We start from the raw sequence: 14,830 nt of genomic DNA, 5'->3' as shown, positions 1-14,830 counted from the left end.
TTATTTTTTAGTATTCGAATATTTCAATTATTTTTATCCGAATGGTCTCTTCAGTACTCGAAAGTGTCGGAAAGTTAACATCAGGAAAATTGTAAATGTGGGTCGTTCCGGAGTTCTCTAAGTAGAAATAAATTTTTATTTCATTAAACCAGGGACACTAAATACAAATTCGCTAGGTAAAAGATGGGGGTAGGTTACGTTTAAGGGATAAAAATCAAACATATCAAACTCAAGAAATTATTTAATTTATTAAATTTTCTAAGTTGAGTGTACAAACTTATCGTAACTTATATGCTCCCCTAAGGTTCAATATGAACACGTAAAACCTCTCAAAAATAGGAGCACAAAATTATCTTTTATAAAATAGTTTACGAATCTATCTAGCATTTTAGACGCAACTAGGCTTTAATTTTCCAATATTAACTCACACTAAGTCCTAGTTGAATAATAAAAAAAAATTAAACAAATCAAGAATGTACTTTCTCATTATTCGTAAAAATAGTATTTTCAGGTTAAATTCTAAAATGCTAGTTTAATAAAAAAGACCTACCAATTTCATATGATTGATATGTGTCTCATTACTTCAATAAAACGATTAACTTAAAATATCCAGGAATATTCAAGTCATTTCTGCGCATCAGGAGGCCTCATTACATAAAAGCTTAACAACTAGATTACGACAAATTTGATTATTAATAGTCATACAAGAATAGTTTAATATTTACAATAAAATAAGTCTACCATGTTCATTCAATTTGCCAAGAAAAAATCTAAAACCTCAACACTGGCCGAAAAAAAATTGGATTAATTTATGTCGTAAAGTGGAGTTTGGCAACCAATTAAATATAAAAACAATCTTCTTTTACAGGTACTGCTTTTTCGATTTGATAATAATTGTGCGATTCTATTGAGACGGATGACCAACGAAATTTTCCAAACGATGATGTAATAATTACATTATAAAAAATCAAACATAAAACATATTAAGGACTTGAATAATTGTATCTACGAATGATAAATTACATTAGCTCACAGATGTTAAGTGTCAATTCACCACATCAACAGTAACTACAATTTTTGCGTTGGCATCGCCTTTAGTCTTCCGAGGATTGCAGTAAAGAGAAGCCAAATTCGATGCGGAAGTTAAAACTATTGAAGTAATGTTGCGCAAATTAGTCCTATATGTTTGACTCTGGTTACCATTCATATCTGAAAAAAGTTAGGATTAAATTTTTAAAAATGATGAATGAGATTCGTGAGATTTTTTTGATACAGGGGAAGACTAGAGTCTTTAGCGTCTCCTTCTTAGTCTTCCTTGGTCCTGTACCCCTGGGTAATGTTAAATATATAGGTTGCTAATTCCTCAGTTTAGAAACTTTTTTCGAGATAAACATAAAATTATGTAAATTAAGTTTGACAGTAAAATGGATCTTACTATTTAGTTATTTATTAAGATCCGTTTTACTTTATTAAAACTTTATTTTTACCGCAAACAAACTTAAAACTTTTTTTAAAATCGACAAAATGTCACAAAAATGTTACATTTTCAAAACATTGCAATACGAAAATATTCCAATATGTGAATTTTCGACAAGGATATTTTGAAATGTTCAAAATTCCATATTAGTTAAGTAGCGGTCACCCTTGTAAACAATTCCATAAAACCTAAATAAATTATTAGAAGTGTTCTGATTTTTATACGATTTTCAATGAATAACCTATACTTTAATTCATACTACTAATAAAAAAGTAAGCCAGCTATTGATACCAAGAAGACTAGTGTCTTTTAACAAGTTTTAACTATTTCTATTAAATATGTTTTTAAATTATACAGAATAAAACTGATGGAATTTAAATAAAAACCACTAAACGTGTTCACGGAAGTTAGCATTGCCTTGAGTAAATACAGTGCATCCCAAAAGTTATGTCTAAATTCATTAAAAATTCAGGGGTGTGTTCGAAAAAAAAAACGCTCGGACCCGTCGATTTTTATTTCAAGTTGCGCATTTTTGTACCTGAAGTTTGTATATACAGGGTTGCTCAAAAATAAATTACGACCATCAACTTATTTTTTTCAAATGAATGCACCTTTTTTTATTTAATTTTTGAATTTCGCGTGGAATTCTACGTATGTTTCATGCATCATGCTATACCTAAAGTCAACAGTTATCGAAAAAAAGACGACCAAACATTACTATTGAAGTTCACCTTACGAGTCACCTTATCTCTGAGAATTTTTATAAAGAGCAAAATTCCATTCATTCGTCTTTTTTTATTGTTGGCTGGTGACCGTGTATTTTCATAGAAACTGTATGACAGTTGTACGCCAAACAGATATTGTCAAGTGTGAAGTGTACGAGCAAAGTTGCGGTTTTCACAATGGTAAAGTTAACGAAACGAGAAAAAATAGAAATTCTGTGCATGGTTCGGTTTGGTGATAGAACACGTACTCAAAGAGAAGCTGCTCAATTATTCAATGAAATCCATCCTGATCGTCCTCCGATATGTCAAAAGGTGGTGAGTAAAATAGAGGCTAAGTTTAGAGAATTCGGTCATGTTAGAGATCTGCCGAAATCTGGTCATCCTGCTCGAGATGAAAATGAACAACTTGACGTTTTGCTTTTTTTGTAAGAAAATCCATGCACTCCCCTGTCGCAGATTGGGGCAAATTTACACATGGCAAAATCTATAGTTCACCGAATAGTTAAAAAGCACAAATATCACCCCTACAAAGTTATTCCTGTGCAAAAGTTCTTTGATGACGATTTCGATAGGCGAAATGAGTTTTGTGAACGCTTACAAAACATATGCAATCTAAATAATAATTTCGTAACAAATATTATTTTTTCCGATGAAGTCACATTCTGTTTGAATGGTAGTGTGAACAGATAAAATTGTCGATATTGGGCAACAGAAAATCCGCATTGGATGATGGAGGTAAACACCCAGTACCTTAAAAACTAAATGTGTGGTGTGGAATAGTGCGCGGAAGAGTAATAGGTCCCTTTTTCTTTGAACAGACTTTAACGGGACAAGTGTATCTCGACTTTCTCCAATTTTAATTAGTTCCAGCATTACTAGCTTTATATCCAAATTCATTGGACCCAGACTATCCTGACGAAGAACTAATTTTCCAGCAAGATGGCGCTCCTCCGCACTATGCTGCCACTGTGCGTACATTTTTGGATGTAACCTTTCCCAATCGGTGGATAGGAGAGGAAGGAGAGGACCCATCGAATGGCCTGCTAGGTCGCCTGACTTAACACTAATGGACTTTTTTTTGTGGGGATACCTCAAGTCGAAGGTATTTGTTCATAGGCAAAATAATCTAGACGACTTAAAAGAGAGAATTCGCAGAGAAGTGCGCGCCATAACTCCGGAAATGATTGAAAATGTACAACGAAACTTTATTGATCGCCTTAGATATTGTCAAGCCGTAAATGGCAACCATTTTGAACATTTAACTTAACCCATTCACGGACACGTCTACATATGCAGACAGACGTGCAGGGACACGCCTGCATATGAAGACGCAATTTGATTGTCCCCAGAGGACAAGTCTCCAATTGCAGTCGTTATTAGCGTGTACTAAGGTTTAGAAAGATCTGTTGTGTCCCACTAAATACTAAAATAATACCGAGAATCGTCCCACGAAGCGTATAGTATGCATATATGTAACCTGCGCATGTGTTGACAGTCAGCTGATCTTTTGGCGCCAAGACTGCAAGTGCAGACAAAATCTACATAAGGTTAGACAATCAGACGTGGTTTGTGTCCCAATAAAGTGCACCTGTGTTCGGTAAGTTTTAGAGGTGAAAAATAAGTAGCAGGGGCTCATTTTTTTTTTGGAAATTGTATTTACAAATGGTTTTGGCCAGTTTCAATCCTGAGTTGGTGGTGATAATAGAAAACTAACATTGAAAAGTAGTGCACACAATAAATAACTAGGGCACAGTATATTATTTTGTTTTTACACGTTTTTGCTTATGTAGCTGCAGCTGTGTAGCCCGAAAATTCGTTGTGTGGTAATTAGGTTAGGTTCAAATTTTTTTTATGTGTATAGATTTTGGTAACCAAAACAGATAAAAAACATCTCATTGCATGAGCCCCTCCTCGCCAGAAAATCTAGGCAAGTACATATTGTGAATGGACATTCTGTATTATATTAGCTATTTGTCTCGGCAGTACCAGTAAAATTCAATTTTTTTTTGCAGAAAAAGGAACGAAAAAGAAGAAGCTAGGCTGTTGAAGTTTTATGATGAAGTCGAGACTGCTGAATCAGCATCGTCTAGTTCGGATGAGGCTAGTCAACAAAGTAATGAGGATCCTTATCATAACTCTGAAAGTGGGGATGAAGACTATGTTCCATCAAATAATAGCTCTGATGAAACTCAAGAAAGTACCGCTTCTGAGAACGAGGATATCAGTTCAGCATCGAATGACGCAGAACCTTCGTTACCATCGCCAAGCTCTAATTAGTCAGACAGCGATAAGGAATGGCACAGCGACGTTGGAGACATTCCGGATTTCAACTTTGACAACGCAAATGCTGGGATCAAATTAAGATTTGATCAAGTTTTCAAAACTTTGTGGGATGCTGAAGTGATGGATCTTTTGACATCATGCACTAATGAGTATGGGAAAAAATGGAAACGACCGACAGACCCCATGCAAGGTATGCGCGAATGGCATCATTTCCGAACACCAATTTTGAAAAAATGTGTAAGTTTTTTGGATTGTCACTTCTTCAAGCCCAAGTACGTTTTCCAACTCTGCGAAAAATATTCTCCTTGGATCCCCTTTACTATCATCCCATATTTTCCAACATAATGACTGGAAGGAGGTATGAGCAATTACTACGGGCGTTCAACTGCACCAAGGAAAAAGGAAATGTCGATCGTCTGAATAAAGTTACTTCTCTGCTACAAATTTTGATACGCAATTATCAAAAAGCCTTTTCCCCGGAAGAGGCATTAGCACTGGATGAGTCGCTTTTATTGCACCGAGGCAGATTGAGCTTTAGGCAATATATAAAAAATAAACGTGCCAAATATGGAATTAAATTCTTTGAATTATGCTCTCCAAATGGGTACAATCATAACATTGAAATATATAAAGGAAAACAGGACGATGGAGAAGTTTCCAAGCTACAGGCATTGGTATTCAGACTAATGCAGCCATTTTTAGATAAAGGTCATCACTTGATAATGGACAATTATTATAATAGCGTGGGGTTGTCCAAAATTCTCCTTCGTAGAAAAACTCACACGACAGGTACTTTGAGATCAAATCGAAAACAAAAACCCAAAAGTAGTTACAACAAAAAAACTCAAAAGAGGCGACCATATTTGGAGAAGATGGTAAAGTGTATGTCAGCAAATGGAAGGACAAGCGCGATGTTTTGTGCATTACTACCAAATTTCACCCAACGATGATAGAGGTTTCGAATTCTTATGGGAAAAAACTACAAAAGCCAAAAGAAATTCACGAATATAACATGAATATGTCAGGGGTAGACAGATGTGATCAGTTTACTTCCTATTATAGCTGCCCCAGAAAATCAATCAGATGGTACAAAAAGGTGATATTTCAGTACAAAAAGTGATTTTCATTAGATGTTACAGTTATAAATAGTTTGTTGCTGTATCGAAATATCACAAAATCAAAAACAAATTTACTTCAATTTCGGGAGAGTATCATTAGGGGATTACTTGGGATTCCAAACATTTTGAGAAACGGAAGGAAACTGGTGAACCAAGGTGCAGCAAAAGCTGCAAAAGTTTCAGTCCCTGCGGCACACGTTACAGCTGAGGAGACAATTGTACCTGAAGTTCTACATGTCTTAGAAAAAATACCAGTCCGCCCAACTCTAAACGCAAAAGTCATTTCCTGCGATGCCGGGAGTCTTCTAAGCATGACAAACGCGGGCAGACATCATGGAGATGTAAGGTTTGCGAAACGCATCCCCCATTGTGTGTTGGGCAATGCTTTGAAAATTTTCATTCCAATAAATGAATTTCGGTTTTTGTAATACCTATGTTATAAGCATATGAATTAATATTTTTGTAGTTTCTTACTTTTGTGAATAAAAACTTTTATTTTTATGATATATTATTTCGTAGTACCTATGCAACATTTCAATAAATATATTGTCTGCATAAGCAGTCTTGTACGCAAGTTGTTATCCAAAGGGACAGGTCTGCAATAGCAGTCTGGCTGTTTCTTTACGAAAAAACACCAAACAACACATCTCGTGAGAGTCATATAATTTATGATCTTAAGACATGCGATTCTAAAAAAAAAAATGTGCCAGGAAGACTCCAAAAATTTTTGTTTTGTTTTGGGTTAATTTTTGTTCTTTTTTTATTTGTTACATAAATCATCTTTTTTTCGATAACTGTTGACTCCAGGTATAGGACATGATAAACATAATGAAACATATGTAGAATTCCACGCGAAATTCAAAGATGTAATAAAAAAAGGTGCTTTCATTTGAAAAAATGAACTTGATGGTCGTAATTTATTTTTGAGCAACCCTGTATATACAAACTTCACGTACAAAAATGCGCAAACTTGAAATAAAAATCGACGGGTCCGAGCGTTTTTTTTTCGAACACACCCCTGAATTTTAAATGAATTTAGACATAACTGCACTGTATATACAGGGTGACCCAATAAGACTGTTCCTCGGCCATATCTCGGGAACTGTTCGTAAAAAAAATTAAAAAAAAAAAATTATTAGGTAAATCGGTCATGAAAAATCGTTGGAAAATATTTTCAAGTTCTAAAAATTACCACCAGAGGGCGTAATTGCCATCTTAAATTTTAAAATTGCATTTTTCTTTAAATTTCGCATAACAACCAAATTTTTTTTTTTACATTTTTAAAGAGAACCAGGTTATCTATGATTTTCGTAAAAAAAAAAATCAGCCATTTCAAAAACAAAGATGGTGGAGCGCGTTCAGTTGTTTTTGCAATAACTTGCTTTAACTTCTTAACGGTTTGACCGATTTTAACAAATTTGGTATCGTTGAAAAGAGCATTCCTTGGGCAATAAGAATCAACCAAAATATAGTTGATTTAGTTGAATCCTTTTCCGCCTGGGGGCTAGCTTTGACACCATCACCCAAAATCCTAAAAAAATCAAAAAAATCAAATGGAATGATATGACTTTTTCTTTATGAAAAAGTAGCCAAATAACATCCAAAGAGGCCAGTGAAAACCGTTTGTCAAAATGTCTTTCCTAACCGCAAATATTGGGAAAATAAGGAAAAAAAACGCATCCCGAACGTAATAAGTCACTTTAATATTATAGGTAGGCCTTGGAAAATGAAACATGATGCATTATAAAATAATAACAGCTGTCATTTGCTGTGTTGTTGTCATTGTTATTGTCATTATTCTGCTGTGTTACATTCAGAAAGTGTAGTTATTTGAATTTTGAATCTTTTCTGCAATGCCGATTTCTAACCAAGAAGCATTTAATATGCTGGCGATATATTTTGAGTGTTTGCAAAATGCGACCATCGCTGCCCGCGCCTTCTATTTGCGCTATCCGAATCGACCACGATACCATCGCCGCGTGTTTGTGCGTTTGGCCCAGCGCCTGTTAACAACAGGTAGCATCCATAGACCTGCCATGATTAGAAATAGGCAAAATAACGAACAAAATGTAGTTAATGTCCTGGCATCTGTAGAAATCAATCCCCAAATTAGTACTAGAGAGATTTCTCGAGACTTGGGTATTCCTCAAAGTACGGTTCACCGCACACATCTCGTGAGAGTTAACCTGCTAAATATCATATCTTAGGGTTTTTTTTTACATTTCTTGCTATTTTAGGCTACATCCCTACCATATCAACTTACACCAGGCCCTTTCTCCTCCGGATTTCGACCAAAGGCTAGATTTTTGCCACTGGCTATTAAGCATGATAGCAGAAAATCCTCAATTTCTTTCAACTGTGTTGTGGACTGACGAAGCCACCTTCAATAGCAATGGGCACTTAAACTTACATAATATGCACTTTTGGGCCCCGAAATAATCCGCGCTGGCTTGGACAAGTTCAGCATCAAGGGAGATATAGTGTAAATGTTTGGTGTGGGATAATTGGAGGGCGGGTTGTTGGTCCATATATTTTGGACGGCGCATTAAATGGTCTAACATACCTACATTTCTTAGAAAATGTTCTTCCAATTTTAATGGAAGATATTGCGCTGAACGTCCGCCAAAATATGTTTTTCCAGCATGATGGTTGCCCCGCCCATTATGCTCTTGCTGTTCGCCAGTATTTAGATGCCACCTTCCCTGACCGTTTGGATCGGAAGAGGAAGCCTATTCCCTTGGGCGCCAAGGCAAGTATTTAACACAAGAATCTTTAGACGTTGCCTATTTGGAATGATTCTGTTTATAATTGCACACGTATTAAAACTTAATGAATATTTCTAGGGTCTCCCGATTTAACCTGCCTTGATTTTTATCTCTGGGGAAGGATTAAGGATATAGTCTATGCAACAAGGCCAACTTCCCGCGAGGATATGATTGCAAGAATTAGGAATGCCATCTTAAATATCCCAATAGCTGAAATTGAAACTGCTGTTTCTTCAACTCATCAGCGTCTTCAGATGTGCGTCCAAAATGACGGAGGCCATTTTGAACACCTGGGTCGCCATTAGATCACTTTCTTGTTCCTTTCATGTTTCATTTGTTTCATTTTCCAAGGCCTACCTATAATATTAAAGTGACTTATTACGTTCGGGATGCGTTTTTTTTCCTTATTTTCCCAATATTTGCGGTTAGGAAAGACATTTTGACAAACGGTTTTCACTGGCCTCTTTGGATGTTATTTGGCTACTTTTTCATAAAGAAAAAGTCATATCATTCCATTTGATTTTTTTGATTTTTTTAGGATTTTGGGTGATGGTGTCCAAAGCTAGCCCCCAGGCGGAAAAGGATTCAACTAAATCAACTATATTTTGGTTGATTCTTATTGCCCAAGGAATGCTCTTTTCAACGATACCAAATTTGTTAAAATCGGTCAAACCGTTAAGAAGTTAAAGCAAGGTATTGCAAAAACAACTGAACGCGCTCCACCATCTTTGTTTTTGAAATGGCTGATTTTTTTATTTTACGAAAATCATAGATAACCTGGTTCTCTTTAAAAATGTAAAAAAAAAAAAAATTTGGTTGTTATGCGAAATTTAAAGAAAAATGCAATTTTAAAATTTAAGATGGCAATTACGCCCTCTGGTGGTAATTTTTAGAACTTGAAAATATTTTCCAACGATTTTTCATGACCGATTTACCTAATAATTTTTTTTTTTTAATTTTTTTTACGACAGTTCTCGAGATATGGCCGAGGAACAGTCTTATTGGGTCACCCTGTACAATTCTAATATGGGTTAAAAAAGTGATGAAGCGAAGGAAGGAAGATATCCAGACTATTCTATTCGATTAAATATTTTTTGCATGTTATCTTCAGTAGTCACATTTCTTAAACAACATCTTCACCTTTCTTTTAAACCTTCGCACACACTACCCATAAATTAGTACAATAAATATATCATTTGAAAAGAAAAAAAATGGTCCCTGGTATTTGGGAGTCGAAAGTGGTTCATTAGAAAAGCTTAATTTCAAAAATGTGTATCACTCGTTTTCCGTTTTTGAGAAACTCCAAAAAGTTTTTTTTTAAATTTTTCTGGCCAAACCGTGAATCGTACAGAAAATTTTTTAGGGCAAAAAGTGAAGAAAATTAAATTCTCTACAAATTTGATCTCGTGGAACAAAGCTACGGGAACAAAGTTAGAGGGCGCCAAAGTCACCAAACCGCAGTTTTCTTTTCACTTTTCAGGAGAAAAATAAATAATTTTGTACTGTTTTTTGTTTTTAATTAAATAAATGCAAAAAACCTACTAAATTGAGATAGAATTGTTTTTTGTATGATACATTGTTCACGAGATATATTGCAATCATTTCCGAATGATCATAATGGACAAGATAATAAAGGAATACATGGCAAAAAAATTTGTCAATTCTTTTTCTGTCTTCCTCTCACTTTCTATTTTTTCGCTGCTGGCCCCTGAATGCAATCCAACTTTCCCATTATCCATGGGATACAGGGCCTTGGTGCGGTAATGCGATGAATTAGTCTTTTATAAACTTGTGATGGAGGCTCACCAAAATCATCGTCGTCCATTATGACAACAGGCAAATTGCTGCAGTTTCCTCCTGTGCAGTATTTGTAAAATGAGGAGCAGGTATTTGCAAAATTCCGACTTTTCTGCATCCACAGGCTGCTCCACATTCATTCGTCTGACATTTGCAGAAAATTACGTTTAAAATTCTTTCAGGAGCCGGGCCTATGGTGGTCATCACAGGTTGGATTTCTCTGTCTGCTTTTTTAAACCGCACTCCAAAGGATCTAAAGTATTACCCAGCCACGAATGTACTTGCAAAAAATTCTCTTGCTGTGCTGGTTTGCAGCATCCACAGACGGTGGTAACGCTGCTAAATTCAGGTTTTTTTTCGAACCTTATAGTACAGGGTGTCCCATTTTGGGTACTTTTGCGGGGTATCTCTTTTATTTTTAACGTTAGCGTGATGCGGTTTTCGCGACAGTGCTACTTTTTCGTGAAAATAACGATGCCGTTAACAAAAATTTCAAAGCCCTCTTAGTTTTTAAGATATAGGCCATTTTTGAAACTTCGACGTTTTAGGACTTCCCTTGTATTTCGGTTATTCTTTAACTTATCGAGTATGTAAAAAAACAGTTTTATAGATTTTTTCTATAGAATGCAGTGGCGTAGATTATTTTTTTAAATATTTTCTATTTTTAGAAATATAAGCCAAACTTGTGTTTTTTTAATGGAACACCCTGTATATCTATGCACTAATAAATTTTTCCTCTTTTTACCTTTTCAAAAATATAAAATGGTATGCACTTTTTTAAGAAATTTGACGAATAAAAGCGAAAAAATCCTATGAATTAAATCACGAGCAATAAAAAAAAATCAAAAAAATAAACATTTAATTATCATTTTTTAATACAAATTAATCTACGCTATAATTTTATTTAAAAAAATCAATAAATCAAGTAACTTATAAACAATTAAGTCTAAACTACAAATCCACTTATAAAAATGTCATTTTAAGAATAGTTAAAGATTTATAATTTCCTTTTTGGATAGTCAATCCTACCCAATTTCCACTATCAATGCTACTGTTACTTTTAACCCTAAAACTACTTAATTGTTTACTAACTAAAATAAATAAAAAATTCAATTAAATTCTATACGTACTTTTTGTCGCCACAGAAGTTAATAACTATTCTCAAGGATATCCTCGAAGACCTCTTCTACATCATCCATTTTCTCATCTTCATCTGATGAAACATACTTGATCACCTGCAAATATAATCATACTTTAGTGTTGACCTTAAAACGTTCAAATTAATTTAAAAAAAATCGGTAGAAATCTTTTAAATACAATTAGTTTAAGCTTATATAAAATATAGAATCGACTCTGGAGGATTAAACGTTTGCTTATGTTTTTTAAAGGCCGTAAGAACAAACATTAATCGATTGCTTCATCAGTTAACAATAAAACCACTTTTTGAAACAGTTGACATTTAGATCTATTTTAAACAAACTTCAGATTTCTGTCGAACAGTGGCGCAACTAGGGGGGGGGGGGGGCTAGGGGCCCCCTAAACTTAGACGAGCCCCCCCAGAAACTGAAATAGAAAAAATCGGCGTGGGAAGGTATAACCCATAAAATATGATTTCCCACAAAAAAAAAATAATAAAAAAAAAACACCAACATAAATATGTCATGCGCAAATCCCACCCACTGTTATAAGATACGGTACGTCTTTTCTGGCCAGTCGAATATCCTGTCTCTTTTTCGATTAGAAGGATTGCTGTTTGATTGAGACGATAGGTTGTCTAATAAAACTTTCTTGAAATTTATTGAAGAATTGGGAAAAGTCCAACATTTAAAAAAAAAATTGTGAAAAAATTTGGTTAGTTGTTATTTCAGTAGAAAAGTAGGGAATTTCCCCAATTTTAATGCAAGTTTGTTTCATTGATTTCCAAAACTGGCTAAAACTTTTTTTTAAATCGAAAAATACGAATTTCTTTAATTTCTTGTTTGATTTATAGCGCATCTTACTTCCACAATTACTGTGTTCCACAATACAGTCTCGCCGGCCCGTGAAAAAATAGTGGCCAGAAATTTTTTTAGGATTATCTACTTTTGATGTCAATTTGACAGATGGTAGAATAAAAAAACTTTCTTTGTGATTTTTTGGCGATTCGGTTTTTCTTTAGGGTTTCATAGTGTATTGCAATTAGTTATTTTTTATATGTTACTGATTTAATAATATTAATAATATGTTTATTCTTAAAATGGGAAAATATTGTATTATATTAGTAATGAGCTACGCCACTGTGCACCTTTAGTAACCTGTAATCAAGAGACTTGCTGCGCTGGAATGACGCATATGGCGAAGAGCAAACATCACGAAATCTGTAAATACAGCTCGCTACGGAGTCCTCTTAAGTTTTAATATAAAAATCAAATTAACGTAAAATACCTACTTATGACTTTGAAATAATATAGGTACTTGTATGTTTTATAACTTTTAGGTTTAAAAAAGCAGGAATCTTTTTTTAAATGTTGCCAACAAAAGTTTTGACGAAGACCTATTTTTATACATACTCATTTTAACCATATTCAAAGTTGAGCTTTTTAGACATGGTGTTTCAGGATTTTAACTTCTTTTTTTTTCAGATAAAATGAATGATATAAGAAGATTTTTTACTAAAAAAAATAAAAGTCCCACTTCTGATGCAGCTTCACAACCAAGTTGCCCTCAAAGAAAGGGCAGCTTAAGTTCTAATGATGCAGACAGTACGGAAAATGTAGAATCCAGTCAATCCAACCCAACTCCAAATAAGGATGGACCTTCAGATTTAGCACCTATTGACGGCAGTCCAAATCAACCTGTGCTAGCAAAATTTCCACTTACAGTATTTGGCAAACAATCCAGGGCTTTTAGCAGAACCCACTACACATTATATAAATGGATTGAGTATAGTGTGGAGTGTGATGCGGTTTTTTGTTTTCCTTGCCGGCATTTTGGCTTGCATGAAGAAGATGATTAGTTTGGAAAAAAAGGCTGCAAAAACTGGAAAAAAGTTGGAGAAAAACTAAAAAAACACAACAATTGTATGTCACACAAAGAAAATGAAGCTAAATGGAAGGATTTTAAAAATAGCATTAAAGAAGGGAGTATTTTAACTCATTTGTCTTCGGCGCATAAGAATTTAATCGACAAAAATAAAAAATACATTAAATCCTTGGCTGAAATATGTCTAATGTTAGCAAGACAAGGAATGGCTTTTAGAGGTCATAACGAAAGCGAACAATCTTTAAACCAAGGAAATTTTAAAGAAATGTGTAAGCTTTTAGCCAAGCATGATGAGGACTTTTTTAGTATGTATAACAAGAAAATCAATTACACAAGTTGGCAAGTACAAAATGAATTACTAGAAATTCTTGCACAGCAATGTTGGACGACAATCCTTGAAGAAATGAAAGGATCCAAAATATTTGCAATCATGGTTGATGAGGCGAGAGTTGGTCGAGTAGAACAGTTAGCCCTTTGTGTACGGTATGTCTTGGACCTAGAAATTAAAGAAAGATTTCTAAAGTTTATAGATTGCTCTGGTAAAACAACGGCTTTGGATTTAAGCTCGTTAATTATAAAAGAGCTTAATGACCTAAACATATCAAACCTCAACTTAGTTGGCCAATCCTATGATGGCGCAGCTGTAATGTCAGGTCATATTGGAGGCCTACAAACTAAAATAAAAGAAACATTTCCAAATGTATTGTATACTTATTGTATGGCACATAGAGTAAACCTAGCTTTAGTAGACTCTTGCAAAAATGTAACAAGCATTAATACCCGGATACCCGGTGGGTATTAAGATTTAAAAGTTGTGCCGCCGTAAAACATTGTTTCTCTGGTCTTATCAACTTACTGCAAGAAGAAATAGATGAAAAGCGAAATGAACAAGCTGTCACAGCGATTGGCATATTGTCGTCGATAAAACAACCAGCTTTCGTTGTTCATTTACTTGTTTTAGATAATCTTCTTGCCACGCTTAATGTTTTATCTGAAGCACTTCAGTCCAAAAGTGCAACTTTGGGTAGTGCTGCTAAGGTGGTGGAAGGAGTTTTAATAACTTTGGAGTCCATGAGAACAGATTCAACTTATAAAGACATTCATACAGACATAGTATCTTTCGCAAATGAGGCCGATATAAGCTTAAACCCGCCAACATCTAAAAGAAACAAGCAAATTTCTTCAAAACTTACAGACTATGTAACAGATTCCACAATAGGAGCTACTGAAGGAGCAGGTAATCCTAATGAAATTGAATACTGGCGAGCTAATGTATTTTATAGAATCCTCGGTTCTATTATAGGATTCCTTAAGATCAGATTTTCAAATGAAAGTCTTATTATTGGAAAGGCTGTAGACTGTTTTTTTCAACTAGATTTTTATAACGCTTTGCCATTTATTGATTTTTATTTCGAACAATTTAATACATATTTCGAAAAAGAGTATTAAAGCAGAAATTACTGTATTAAAAAACGTTATCCTTAATGCTAAAAAAACATTAAATTCCGAAAATTTTAAAAGTGAGATAAACTCCAAAGTTTATCCCTCTCTTTATATATTATTTAGAGTTGCCATTACACTGCCTGTCTTCAAGCACTTGTGAGCGTTCATTCTCAGTAATGAGATTGATTTTGACATGGTTAA

At 34.4% G+C, this 14,830-nt stretch overlaps 1 protein-coding gene across 3 annotated transcripts in view; it reads right to left on the bottom strand.

The window, feature by feature from the left end:
* Nucleotides 1-228: 228 nt before the first annotated feature.
* The window catches only part of LOC126746342 (DNA topoisomerase 2), a 229,390-nt gene continuing 214,788 nt past the window's right edge, over nt 229-14,830 (bottom strand). Inside the window, exons 21-22 of one of the 3 annotated variants that reach the window (XM_050454561.1) lie at nt 11,296-11,400; nt 229-1,209 (exon numbers count right to left, since the gene is read on the bottom strand). In XM_050454561.1, the coding sequence (XP_050310518.1) occupies nt 11,314-11,400 (87 nt within the window). In that variant the 3' untranslated portion in view covers nt 229-1,209; nt 11,296-11,313. Of the gene's footprint in view, nt 1,210-11,007; nt 11,238-11,295; nt 11,401-14,830 lie in introns of those variants that run through there. The other 2 variants (XM_050454562.1, XM_050454563.1) reach the window with 2 other exon arrangements.

The sequence above is a fragment of the Anthonomus grandis genome, chromosome 17 (genome assembly GCF_022605725.1).
Source record: "Anthonomus grandis grandis chromosome 17, icAntGran1.3, whole genome shotgun sequence".
NCBI lineage: Eukaryota > Metazoa > Arthropoda > Insecta > Coleoptera > Curculionidae > Anthonomus > Anthonomus grandis.
This window is presented reverse-complemented; position numbering and strand designations above follow the sequence as displayed.